At 44.7% G+C, this 13,627-nt stretch overlaps 2 protein-coding genes across 2 annotated transcripts in view; one reads left to right on the top strand and one right to left on the bottom strand.

The window, feature by feature from the left end:
* Positions 1–3,287: 3,287 nt before the first annotated feature.
* ppcs (phosphopantothenoylcysteine synthetase) lies at positions 3,288–13,275 on the bottom strand. The gene is made up of 3 exons (XM_070860239.1): positions 12,444–13,275; positions 6,751–6,854; positions 3,288–6,449 (listed from the first exon to the last, which is right to left on the bottom strand). Exons 1-3 carry the CDS (start codon positions 12,970–12,972, stop codon positions 6,117–6,119), a joined length of 966 nt encoding a protein of 321 aa, XP_070716340.1. The 5' UTR covers positions 12,973–13,275; the 3' UTR covers positions 3,288–6,116.
* The window catches only part of zmynd12 (zinc finger, MYND-type containing 12), a 66,493-nt gene continuing 65,516 nt past the window's right edge, over positions 12,651–13,627 (top strand). Inside the window, exon 1 of the mRNA XM_070860238.1 lies at positions 12,651–13,421. Within this exon, the coding sequence (XP_070716339.1) occupies positions 13,306–13,421 (116 nt within the window). The 5' untranslated portion in view covers positions 12,651–13,305. The remainder of the gene's footprint in view (positions 13,422–13,627) is intronic.

The following is a 13,627-nucleotide window of genomic DNA, read 5'->3' as shown; positions in this document are numbered from 1 at the left end:
GGACTCAAGGACAATGTAATTACAGCTATTAAATTATATTTACACAAGTTAAGGATGGAGGTGTACAATCACCTTTAACCCCATACATAATGCTCACTACATTAGGAACTACAGCCTATAAAGTAATTTGTGATAGTATGAATACATAAGAGTGTTATCATTCTTCAGTCTGCTGTTTTACTGGTTAACACCTCCACCAAAATAGAGGTCCAAGTTTAGTATGTGTGTGTGCGCAATAATGCAAGGTAATTATCAGGCCTTGCATATTTCTCTGCTTTGTTACTGCTGGTGAGCTGACTGATTATTTTCTTCTTAATTCTGAATGCTGCAGGTGTGCATCATTGGTGCAGAAATGAACTGTGCCACAGAATTAGGCATTCCCAAGCAAATTGTACACCCTCTTGCAGGAGAAAGATGTCACTGTTTACCATTTTTAAAATTAATAACTGCTGTTTGTTGCGAGCTTATGTTACTGTGCAGCTTTTCTGCTGCCTGAATTGCTGTGCTGCAAGTGACTTTGTGGAGTCACCAGTGCAAACTAAAAATGCTCCATGTCCTAACACTCTGCCCTCATTATAAAGAACAGAAAAAGTTCATTTAATTACATAATTATGATTAGAACACAGTAATAGTGGTTCAAATGATACCCTAATCTTTGAAAAAGTGAAGCTCATGAACTTTATATCAGTTAATCCACTATCTTGAAATCAACAAGTTGGAGACTTGTCCTCACCTTTTAATCAACACACTTTCCAGTAGGAGTCGTTAGATTGCGATAAGGAGCAGTCATCCTAAACAGTTTTAACCCTCTTAGGCCTGTATTGTAGTATCCCATCTGGCATCCTGGCTGAGATAAACTTCTCAATACTGGTCAGGAGCATGGAGATGGAGCACACGGTGTCTATCAGGTATGACTCAGCCCTTCTGAGGCTGGAGTGTATTGTGCACACTGGTCATTTTTTAATTTTCTTTATTTACAGTTTAGTTCATTGTGTTCCTCTAAAAAGTGGCACTTTATTTGTTTGACATTGGGGCAACCCAGTGTCTCCTTATGGATTTATTTAGAAAGGTCACTCACTACCAACTAAGCTATCATGAAGGCTTAAACAACACTAATTCCTGCAAATGTAGGGTAGGTCTGAATGTGAGTCCTTAAGTTAAAGATTATAGTTTGTGTTAACTCATATTTAATTACATGGACTTGCATTAAGTACAGAAATGACATTTACCATGTTTACAGCACCATTCTATATAACAAAACCAACATTTTGAACAGTAAGCAGTTTACATTTGAGAATAATCTTTCACTTAGGCAATGTGTAGTTCTCGACTGTCAACAAATTCCCACTGAACCCTAACAACAAATTGATCCCTTTGCTAAAAATCTTAAATTCTAGGCCCTATACACCATTGCTAATCAGTTAATATTGTTCTCCTGCATTTGTTGGTTTCACCTAAGCTTGTACATTTCACATGAAGTGATATTAGTATTCCTCCAGCAGTAAACTTTTAATATATTGTCCTGTTGGTGCACTGGGCTATAATGACTAGGAGGAAAATCACAAGTTCAACCATTGGTCAATACTGATCTAGACCTCTGGTTCTCAAATTGTAGTCCGTGGACCCCTGGAGGTCTGTAGAGACTTTCCAGGGGGTCTGCAAAATGTGAAAGAGCAGCGGGAGTGGAGTGCGGCAGCTATCTGGCCTCGGAGGGGTGACACCTTAAAGTTTATAAACCCATTTAGAATCAATTCCCAAATTGGTGTTTACCAACAAAATAACTTTCCTAGTTGTCCAGGCTATAAAAAGTAGAATGTATAGCTTCAAGTTCCAGTTTAGAGGCTATCCCTTTAAACTTTTAGCTATACCCCTTAGATCTATCAGTTCACAAGTCTTTTCCTTAGATAAAATGCTGTTATTTTACAAGGAAAACAGACCAATTCAGCTAATCCACAAGAAGAACCCTCTTTAAAACAGATCACAGACTGCTATGACACAAAGTAGTGTTTCCATAATTATGCACAATCTAAATAACAGTTGGTACAGAATATCCTTTGCATTCCTATACCAACATTTTGAGGAAATGTGGTAGAGTTTAAGTTGCAGAATTAGGAACACTTTTCCTCCCTCGCCTGGGAAAAATTTCACACCAAGGATAGACAGACTCTGCAGTGAGAAACGGGCACGCCCATCTCACTTTCTTGAAAGCATTATTAAAACACTCTTTACATGCAGCTTTTTCATACAGGTATTATAATTTAAATGTGGAGTTCATGATTACTAGCAGGCTCCCACCTGCCCTAAGCTCTCATTATTCTCCAGTTTCTCTGAGCTCTCCAAGCTCATCTTGTCCATGGGAACCACTTCCTGCTCCCTTGACTCTATTCCCACTAAACTGCTGATCACCTAACTTCCTTTTTTGGCTCCCATGTTAGCCGACATTGTTAACAGTTCTCTCTCGGGTACTGTTGCCCTCCTTCATAGAAAATAGATGCAGTAGGCCATTCGAGCCTGCACTGCCATTCAATAAGATCATGGCTGAACATGCAACTTCAGTACCCCATTCCTACTTTCTCGCCATACCCCTTGATCCCCCTAGTAGTAAGGACTACATCTAACTCCTTTTTGAATATATTTAGTGAATTAGCCTCAACAACTTTCTGTGGTAGAGAATTCCACAGGTTCACCACTCTCTGGGTGAAGAAGTTTCTCCTCATCTCGGTCCTAAATGGCTTACCCCTTATCCTTAGACTGTGACCCCTGGTTCTGGACTTCCCCAACATTGGGAACATTCTTCCTGCATCTAACCTGTCTAAACCCGTCAGAATTTTAAACGTTTCTATGAGATCCTCTCATTCTTCTGAACTCCAGTGAATACAAGCCCAGTTGATCCAATCTTTCTTGATATGTCTGTCCCGCCATCCCGGGAATCAGTCTGGTGAACCTTCGCTGCACTCTCTCAATAGCAAGAATGTCCTTCCTCAAGTTAGGAGACCAAAACTGTACACAATACTCCAGGTGTGGCCTCGCCAAGGCCCTGTACAACTGTAGTAACACCTCCCTGCCCCTGTACTCAAATCCCCTCGCTATGAAGGCCAACATGCCATTTGCTTTCTCAACCGCCTGCTGTACCTACATGCCAACCTTCAATGACTGATGTACCATGACACCCAGGTTTCGTTGCACCTTCCCTTTTCCTAATCTGTCACCATTCAGATAATAGTCTGTCTCTCTGTTTTTACCACCAAAGTGGATAACCTCACATTTATCCACATTATACTTCATCTGCCATGCATTTGCCCACTCACCTAACCTATCCAAGTCGCTCTGCAGCCTCATAGCATCCTCCTCGCAGCTCACACTGCCACCCAACTTAGTGTCATCCACAAATTTGGAGATACTACATTTAATCCCCTCGTCTAAATCATTAATGTACACTGTAAACAGCTGGGGCCCCAGCACAGAACCTTGCGGTACCCCACTAGTCAGTGCCTGCCATTCTGAAAAGTACCCATTTACTCCTACTCAAATCTGCAGTCATCACCCCTCTCAAAAAAAAACAACCCTTGACCTCACTGTGGTAGCTATCGCCACATCTCCAACCTCCCTTTCCCTGTCCAAAGTACTTGAACGTGTTGTCACCTCTCAAATCCATGACCATCTTTCCCTGAATTCAATGTTTGAATCCCTTCAATCTGGTTTTCGCCCCTGCCACAGTACCGAAACATGTCTCATCAAAGTCACAAATGACATCCTTTGTGACTGTGACAAAGGTAAACTATCCCTCCTTATCCACCTGGACCTGTCTGCAGCCTTTGACACAGTTGACCACTCCAACCTCCTCCAACGCCTCTCCATCATAGTCAAGCTAGTTGGGTCTGCACTCGCCTGGTTCCATTCATATCTATCTAATCGTAGCCAGAAAATCTGTAATGGCTTCTCTTCCCACTCCCGCATCGTTACCTCTGGCGTCACCCAAGGATCTATCCTTGGCCCCCTCCTATTTCTCTTATATACTTGGCGATATCTGAAAACAGTCAGTTTCCACATGTACGCTGACGACACCCAACTCTACTTCTCCACCCCTCCTTGGTCTCTAAATTGTCAGACTGCTTGAGTATAGCTAAGAGCAGAAATGTTCTCCAATTAAATATTGGGAAGACCGAAGCCACTGTCTTTAGTCCCCGCCACAAACTGTGTTCCATAACCACTGACTCCATCCCTCTCCACAGCATCTATGAGGCTGAACCAGACTGTTTATTTGCAAGCTAGGCATCATATGACCCTGAAATGAGTTTCCGAACACACATCCATGGCATAACTAAAACTGCCGTTTACCTCCTCTAACATTGCCCACCTCCACCCCTGCCTCAGCTCTTCTGCTACTGAAACCCTCATCCATGCCTTTTACCTCTAGACTTGACTACTCCAACTCACTCCTGGCTGGCATCCCACATTCTACACTACAAAACTTGAGGTCATCCAAAACTCAGCAGCCCATGTCCTAACTCGCACCAAGTCATGATCACCCCTGTGCTGGCTGACCTACATTGGCTCCCGGTTAAACAACGCCTCAGTTTCAAAATTCTCATCCTTGTTTACAAATCCCTCCATGGCTTTGCCCCTCCCTATCTCTGTAACCTATTTCAGCCTCACAACCCCATGAGATGTCTGTGCTCCTCAAATTCTGCCTTCTTGAGCATCCCCGATTATAACTTCTCAACCATCAGTGGCCATGTCTTCAGCTGTTTGGGCCCTAAGTTCCGGAACTCCCTCCCTAAACCTCTCAGCCTTTCTTTCCTCCTTTACGATGCCCCTTAAAACCTACCTCTTTAACCAAGCTTTTGGTCATCTGCAGTAATTTCTTGTGTGGCTCGGTGTCAGATTTATCTGTTTTGTAACACTGCTGTGAAGCGCTTTGAGACATTTTACTACATTAAAGACGCTATATAAATAAAAGTTGTTGTTGTACAAAGCAATTTGAAATGGGGGTCTTTCAACCCCCAAAGATTTGAACCACTGATCTGGGCATACAGTCGAGAAGGTTGCAGGGTCAATTCCTGGCCTGTGCTAAGTTTGCTTATTCAGCCAGGGCAGCAGTACCCATGTTATAATTTGATTTCCGTGGTTTTTGAATGAAAGTGTGTGTGTGAGCTTTGCAAGTAAAGGATCGGACTTGGTTACCAACATTCACATTTTAGGCTCAATGAATGAGGATGGCTGTTGCCGTAGCGAGAATCAGCCCCTACAGACGAGAAGGGAAGAAAGGAATGAATATGCAGGGATGGTTTAATCCCACCCTACTGAATTGAATGAACATTTACTACAACTAGGTGTCTTATCCATGTAAATGTACTGAGGTGAAATGGCAATGTATGATTACAATGGCAGGAGGGAAATTACAAAATGGCAAAGAATTAATGTATATCATTGCATTTTATTTCAAGTCAGGATCAAGATATCTATTGTTTTTATTCAGTGATCTCTACAACTTTCTCTGATTGGTATATGTGAAACCTATCACTCAAGATTTGTGCTATAAAGTTTTGCTCTAGTTTGTTCACAGCTTGTATTATCCAGTAAATTCACCAACTATATTGATAATAATTTTACCCTTTTCCAATAATGCTGGAGTATTTTTACCTTGCCCAGACCCATGAAATAGTACTGAAAGTAAAAACTTCCAGCTGCAATTATTTAATCCTTCAACCACCTGCACCAGAAACCGTTTCAAAAGACACTAGAGATTGAATAGATAAATAATCACACCATGCCAAGTGCCATCACTGATAATGTTGCAATTATGTGCCTTTGACAGTCACAGAAAAGTTCTGCTTGTTTCCCATTACATGTCACACATGCCTTTTATCAGTCCATTGATGGCTCAAGGAGGAAGTTTGAATGCAGTCAGAAGCTTGAAGTTTAGATTTGGCTCTGATCACATACATTAGTGCTTCTGTTCTTTTTTAAACCTTTAAGCACAATGCCAGATTTCTCAGCTGGCTTTGTTCACACTCGCAAGGTTTCATTTTTTTTTAAAGTAGCATTCCAACAGATCATATTCCTTTGTCATACAATTATTCCTCAGTAACTCATCTCAAATAATGAAAAAATACCTATTCAGGATTGTTGCTCTTTTCTATAAAATTAGTGTGACATTCACTCAAGTGTTTCACAATCTTCTCTTCGATTTCATGGTGTTGCTTCACTTCATTCTCTGAAAGCGCCAGATCAATCTGTGAGTCCTTGGTTACTATGACAACAAACATCCTCCGCGTTTCAAGGGCATTGGCAACCACAACCTGATGTCTGTACGTTGCTAAAGCTTTACGTGCTCGAGCAACCAGCTGTGAAGGATCAGTCTCCAACTTGAAAGATGTGACAAACGCCTGAGGAGCCCAGTCCTTCACAAGAGGAGCAAGCATCTTGGGAACCATCTGCATAGTTAGCTAGAAAAAACATATTCTGACATTCAATAAACTACAAAAGAAAGCTGACATCATATATGCATACATTTACAACACTTTCCCCAAGAAAACCCACTGTGTTTTAGCTTTAAAAAAAAATCACTAACTTTAAAATAACAAATTTAAAAGTGGCAGTCCCAACTGGAAATGGAAAATGGCACAAATTTAAACCAAACGGACAGTTTTAACCAGAGGGCATGGGGAAGGGAGGTCTTGCCACTCATGGTTAAACAAAACATTGCTCATAACACTGCTCTCCAAGGGGAGTCCGCCTCTCGCTCACCTGCAGAGGGCTAACACCCGATTGGATTTTGTGTTCTGGCATCTCAGAGGCAGGAATGAAGAAATCAGACACGGCTGCTGCGAGGTAGAACATGGCTTTTGGCCCTGCAGAACATAACAGTTACAAATTACTTACTTTATAAACAACGCCCTGTAGATATAAAAATGTACACCACGTACTTAAGTTATCCAATAAATTTCCCTGTCCAGTGAGTAATCTGACTTGTAAATCTTAGTATCGAGCACAGCAGTGCAGAAATTCTTCTTCATTCTACTGAATAAACAGAACCAATTACGTAACAGTTACGAGCATTTGTTCTCTGCCTAGCCCTCTTTTTCAGAATCAGCCCACCTAGCTCAATGTCAGACACCTAGCCTCTACCAACACCAAATACTGAAAATTATATAGTGAGGTAAAAAGTTTCAATCACTTCTGGCTAGAATGAACCGGACACTACCACCGTCTCAAGGGCAATTAGGGATGGGCAATAAATGCTGGCCTTGCCAGTGACGTCCACACCATGAATGAATAAAAAATGTGACTGCACTAAAATAACATTGCATCTGCTAATGAGGCTAAATATATTTTCCATTTGTAATGAACACCTTATGAAAGTTAATCGCCCAGTTTATATAATTGTGTGCAGATCACAATACACCATATGCAAATCTGAATAGAGCAATCAGCTTTCAGCTGTTGAAGTTTGCAAAACATTTCTTTGCAAAACACTCAAGGCAGAGATGTATTTCACATCAAAATACAACACCGCAACAGGAAAACTTCATGTTCTTTGCACCTCATATGACGAGTGACATGCAGTTGCACTTCTTCCCCAGGTATAAATATAGTGCATTGGGAGACTTGTATTGAAAAATTACACATTAGCCAACATAATTTAATGCTTAATACACTTTTAATTCAACACCTCAAATTGTCCCAATCCCATTAGGTTTGTTACCACCAGCACTACACAGCTCAAACTATACTTTTCGGATAAACCAAGCCTCTCAACGTCTCTTTCCTCCTTTAAGATGATCCTTAAAGCTTCTCTCTCTCACCAAGCTTTTGGTCACCTGTCTCAATATCTGCGTATTTGGCTCAGTTGGTGGTATTTCTCCAGTGACTTGAGGTGTCTACTGTATATGGTCCACGTCTCTAAGCCATCCAAGAGGGCGGGTATCACTACAACCTCTGCAAGATCCTGCAAATCCCCTGGGAGGATAGACGCGCCAATGTCAGTGTTCTCAATCAGGCCAACATCCCCAGCATCAAAGCACTGACCACACTCGACCAGCTCTGTTGGGCGGGCCACATTGTCCACATGCCCGACACAAGACTCCCAAAGCAAGCGCTCTATTCGGAACTCCTACACGGCAGGCGATCCCCAAGTGGGCAGAGGAAACGTTTCAAGGACACCCTCAAAGCCTCCTTGACAAAGTGCAACACCCCCAAGTGGAGGAAGAGCATCCGGGAGGGCGCTGAGCACCTCGAGTCTCGTGGAGGCAAACCAGACTCCCCACCCACCCTTTCCTTCAACAACTGTCTGTCCCACCTGTGACAGAGACTGTAATTCCCGTATTGGACTATTCAGTCACCTGAGAATTCACTTTTAGAGTGAAAGCAAGTCTTCCTCAATTTTGAGGGACTGCCTATGATGATGATGATTTGGCTCAAAATGCTCCTGTGAAGCGCTTTAGGAGGTTTTACTATGTTGAAAGCGCTTGTTGAAGGGCAGAATCTATAATTGTGCTTTTGGCGGTTTTCCACAGTTCCAGAAGATGAGGAAAGCTCATCCACAAAGAACCTACATCTCCCTCAATGTTTATTAAATTATTCCAATGTTTTCCCTCACTACACTACCCATAAGTCCATTCCACACTAAATACTATCCGCTGGATTTTCCGGCCCTTTGTGCTCCGGGTTTTGCCCTGGAGCAGCGTGAAAGGCGACGTTGAGATCTCCTGCGCCCTGTCACGACCCCCCGGTCCAGTTTTGTGGCGGCGCTGAGCAGCACACCCAGGAAGAGCTGCGCCGGGTATGCAACGCCTCTGGTTGCGACACCGGCAGTAGTTTTAACTTTTCCCCAATCCGTCCGACCAGAAGTGTGCCCGCAATGACCACCTGGGAAATCAGTGTGGTCCAGCATAGCCGGCGGCACAGAGGAAGGTAAAGTATTCCGAAGGTCAGTGAGAGTGTTTGTTCTTTTAATTTTTTTAATGATTTGTGCTGTGGTGGCATGGGCAATGTTTTGGGATTGTTTTTTTTTTTAAAAAAGGTTTCCCTCCCACCCACAGGCCTCTCTCGGAGCACACGCGGCCCGGCACTTTAGTTCACAATCCTTGCACGTTCACAAGTTTCCCATCCTTGCGCCATGAAAAATGTACAACAGCTCCCTTAACGCTGGGCCCAGATGCCGAAACTTCCTTTCCAAAGCGCAAACTATTCCCGGCAGGTAACTTTCCCACCCCGCCTCCGTTTCCGGCCCAAAAACAAAAGCCTAAAATCCAGCCCTGTGTGTGTGAAGAACCTATTGAAATCAGTCCTAAATTTGCCTTTAACGAACTTGAATTTGTGCCCTTTGCCGTACTATCAGTTTAGCCTGCACTGGTGTTCAGATTTACCTTTTCAGGCTGAGTATTTCCTTGTAACTCAGTCCACTGACATACTGGGAAAGCTAGTATCAGTAATGGTGTTGTAAAAACCCATCTCGTTCACTAATGCCCTTTATCTGGTCTGGCTTATATGTGACTCCAGACCCACAGCAATTTGGTTGACTCTTAACTGCCCTCTGAAATGGCCACTCAGTTGTACCAACCCACTACAAAGGAATGCTAAGAATCAACCCAGACCGACCATCCGGCATTGACCTCAGCACCAAACAAGACAAAAGCACACCCACCCCAGTCCTCCCTGCAAAGTTCTCCTCACTAACATCCGGGCTGTCCCACAAAGTAGTCAAGCAACAGCCTGCCATAGTCATTCTCATAGAATCATACCTTTCAGCCAATGTCCCAAACTCCTCCATCACCATCTCTGGGTATGTCCTGTCCCACCTGTGGCAGCATAGAGGAAGGAGGGAGTGGCCCTGGGAGTCCTCAACATTGACTCCAGACACCATGAAGTCTCATGGCATCAGGTCAAATATAGGCAAGGAAACCTCCTGCTGATTACCCCCTACCGCTCTCCTTCAGCTGATGAATCCGTACTCCTCCATATTTAACACCACTTGGAGGAAGCACTGAGAGCAGCAAGATCCTTCAATGTTCATCACCAAGACTGACTCAGTAGCACCACTACAGACTGCTGGCTGAGTTCTGAAGGACATAGCTGAGAGACTGGGTTTGCAGCAGGTGGTGAGAGAACCAAAATGAGGGAAAAACCTACTTGACCTCGTCCTCACCAATCTACCTGTCGCAGATGCAATTGTCCATGACAGTATTGGTAGGAGTGACTACCGCACAGAACTTGTCTTCACACCCCTCCATCGTGTTGTGTGGCAGTACCACCGTGCTAAATGGGATAGATTCAGAACAGATCTAGCAGCTCAAAACTGGGCATCCATGAGGTGCTATGAGCCATCAGAATTAGCAGAATTGTATTCCACCACAATCTGTAACCTCATGGCCCGGCATATCCCTCACACTACCATTACCATCAAGCCAGGGGACCAATCCTGGTTCAATGAGGAATGTAGAAGAGCATGCCAGGAGCAGCATCAGGAGTACCTAAAAATGAAGTGCTAACCTGATGTAGTCCTGTGTTGTAGCTTCATGCATGCTAAACAGAACAGCATGCTATAAACAGAGCTAAGCGATCCTACAATCAACGGATCAGATCAAAGCTCCACAATCCTGCCACATCCAGTCATGAATGGTGGTGGACAATTAAACAATTAACGGGAGGAGGGGGCTCCATGAACATCCCTATCCTCAAAAATGGCGGTGCCCAGCATGTGAGTGCAAAAGACAAGACTGAAGCAGTTGCAATCACCTTTAGCCAGCAGCACCAAGTGGAGGTCCCCTCCATCACAGAATCCAGTCTTCAGGTAATTTGATTCACTCCACATAATATCAATAAATGGCTGAACGCACAGGATACAGCAAAGGCTATGGGCCCCGACAACATCCCGACCGCAGTGCTCCAGAACTAGCCGCGCCTCTAGCCAAGCTGTTCCAGTACAGCTAGAACACTGGCATCAACTCAACAAAGTGGAAAATTGCCCAGGTATGTCCTGTCCACAAAAAGCAAGTCACACACCATCCTGACTTGGAAATATATAGCCGTTCATTGTTGCTGGGTCAAAATCCTGGAACTCCCTTCCTAACAGCACTGTGGGATTACAATAAATGGTGGCCTTCCCAGCATGCCCACATCACGTGAATGAATAAAAAAAACAAAAGATCAGTCTTGTGGCTTTTGTGAGAGCTGCCTCCAGCTCCCTTGTTTCTTTCTCAATGAGCAGAACTGGGCACATTATTCAAGGTACAGTCTGATCAGAGCACTATACAGTGACTGGGCTAACACCCCGATCTCTTTCAATTCTACCCGTACCTATTTCAAAATTTGTTATGGAGTACATATGGCACCCGATTTTAACATCCTGTGTACAAAAGTTTACACAGATCAGTTATCACTCTTCTTCCCAACAGCTTGTATTTATATAGTGCCTTTAATATCGTTAAACGGCCAAAGGTGCTTCATAGGAGCATTATCAAACAAAATTTGACACTAAGCCACATAAGATAGATGACCAAAAGCCTGGTCAAAGAGGTAGGTTTTAAGGAGCATCTTAAAGGAGGAAAGAGGGGTGGAGTGATTTGGGGCGGGGGAGAATTCCAGAGTTTTGGGCCGAGGCAGCTGAAAGCATAGCCTCCAGTGATAGAGCGATTGAAAAAGGGGGCGTGCAAGAAACCAGAATTGGAGCAGAGATCTTAGAGGTTAAAGGCAATGTTCCCGTTTAGTTGCGCGGCTGTGCCCTCATCTGCAAAGTTCCCCACAGGCCGCTCACCGGCTTTTTCATTGTACATACCCCACATACACATAAATTTGAATGGGCCATCTATTAGGGGAGGCAGGCTGTGCAGCTTAGTAGGTCTGAAGAAGAATACAGAGCTAGGAAAGGGTGAGGCCATGGATTTGAAAACGAGGATGAGAATTTTAAAATTGAGGTGTTGGTCGATGGGGAGCCAATGTAGGTCAGTGAGCACAGCTATGATGGGTGAACGAGACTTGCTGAGAGTTAGGATAGGGGCAGCAGAGTTTTGGATGAGCTCAAGTTTATGGAGGATAGTAGTGCGTTAGAATAGTTGAGTCTAGAGGTAACAAAGGCATGAATGAGGGTTTCAGCAGATGAGCTGAGGCCGGGGCAGAGTCTGGCGATGTAATGGAGGTGGAAGTAAGCGGTATTGGTGATGTGGTCGGAAGCTCATCTCGGGGTCGAATAAGACACCAAGGTTGAGAACAGCCTGGTTCAGCCTCAGGCAGAAGTTGGGGAGAGGGATGGAGTCAGTGGCTAGGGAACGGAGTTTGTGGCAGGGACCGAAGCTAATGCTTTCGATCTTCCTAATACTTAATTGGAGGCCAGTGGCAGATTCTGTTCAAAATATACAATACGCATCTTGCATTTGAAAATTACACTTAACTGAAATCTTAGTAACGCTGTCAACATTAAACGTATGAGATTATTTCTGTACCGATGCAGTTGAGCGCCTGAGCCGCCGCCCTCAGTAGGTACAGATAGTCGGACAAGGTGTTGAATTCCACGGGCAGCAGCGTGCCGGCTTCTCGCACGGCCATGTAGCGCTGCAGCACTGGCACGATGTCGGGCAGCACCGCCTGGTCGGCTTCCACCCGCCAGCGGGTGGTCCCGACGTCCAGCACGGCCTGCAGCGCGTCCAACATGTTGAGGCCGGAGTAGCGCCGGGAGAAAGGGTAGAGCGAGCGGTGGCGGTGCAGGAAGATCACGGCGTAGCCCAGGTCCAGGAAATACTCGGCCGACACGGCGCCGCGCCAGCCGCTGCTGAAGTTGTCCAGGAAGCGCACGGTCCGCGACTCCAGCGGCACTTTGGTGCCGCCCGAGGTCACCAGCACCACCCTGCGGCCTTGCTCGGCGTGCCGCACCGCGAACTCGGCCATTGCCTGCGACGAGAGGTCGGCATTGGGTGGTGGCACGCAGTCCGAGAAAAAGCCGCTCCACTCCGGCTCGCACTCCGCCGCCGCCATAACAACTGGTCCCCCCTCAATTAGCGTCCGGGTCCCGACCCGTCCACCCGGGTCTGCCCAGCATAAACAATCGTTCTCAGCCCGCAATAATTGATTGCCAGCTTTTTCAAAAAAATCATACAAAGGACACTTTGATATTTAAATCGTTCGATTTTTCTATTCATTTATATTTAGCTCCGGTTTGTGATGTGACACGTCTGCTGGGGGAAGCAATCAGAAGTGCAACAGGCTGTGGGTTCAGAAGTCAGAGTCCTTAGCAACAGGCCAGAAGTCCCTAGTAACCGCAGTATTTGAGAGGCTTTCAAGTAAGGACGGACCTTCCTGGACACCAAAATGCTCAGTACTTCTATTTATCCGCTTTCTAATCCCAAGGGCGTCAAACTGGAGTGTGAGATATGCCAAAAAACCGCTTATATTATGTGCACCCAATGCAGGGTGACTTATTACTGGTGAGTAAAGTGCTACACTTTTGCCAAATCTAAAAGCAACCAAAGAAAGACTTGGATTTATATAGCGCCTTTCACGACCACCATATGCCTCAAAGTGCTTTACAGCGAATTTTTTTTTTGAAATTCGTAGCCAATCGTTCCAACTCTTTGTCAAATCACAAACGCCAGAGGTCACCTTGCACACGCCAAGGATCACTCTGCGCCAA

This window comes from Pristiophorus japonicus, chromosome 18 (genome assembly GCF_044704955.1).
Source record: "Pristiophorus japonicus isolate sPriJap1 chromosome 18, sPriJap1.hap1, whole genome shotgun sequence".
NCBI classification, from domain to species: domain Eukaryota; kingdom Metazoa; phylum Chordata; class Chondrichthyes; family Pristiophoridae; genus Pristiophorus; species Pristiophorus japonicus.
Note: the sequence above shows the minus strand (reverse complement) of the source record. Positions and strands in the feature narration are given on the sequence as shown.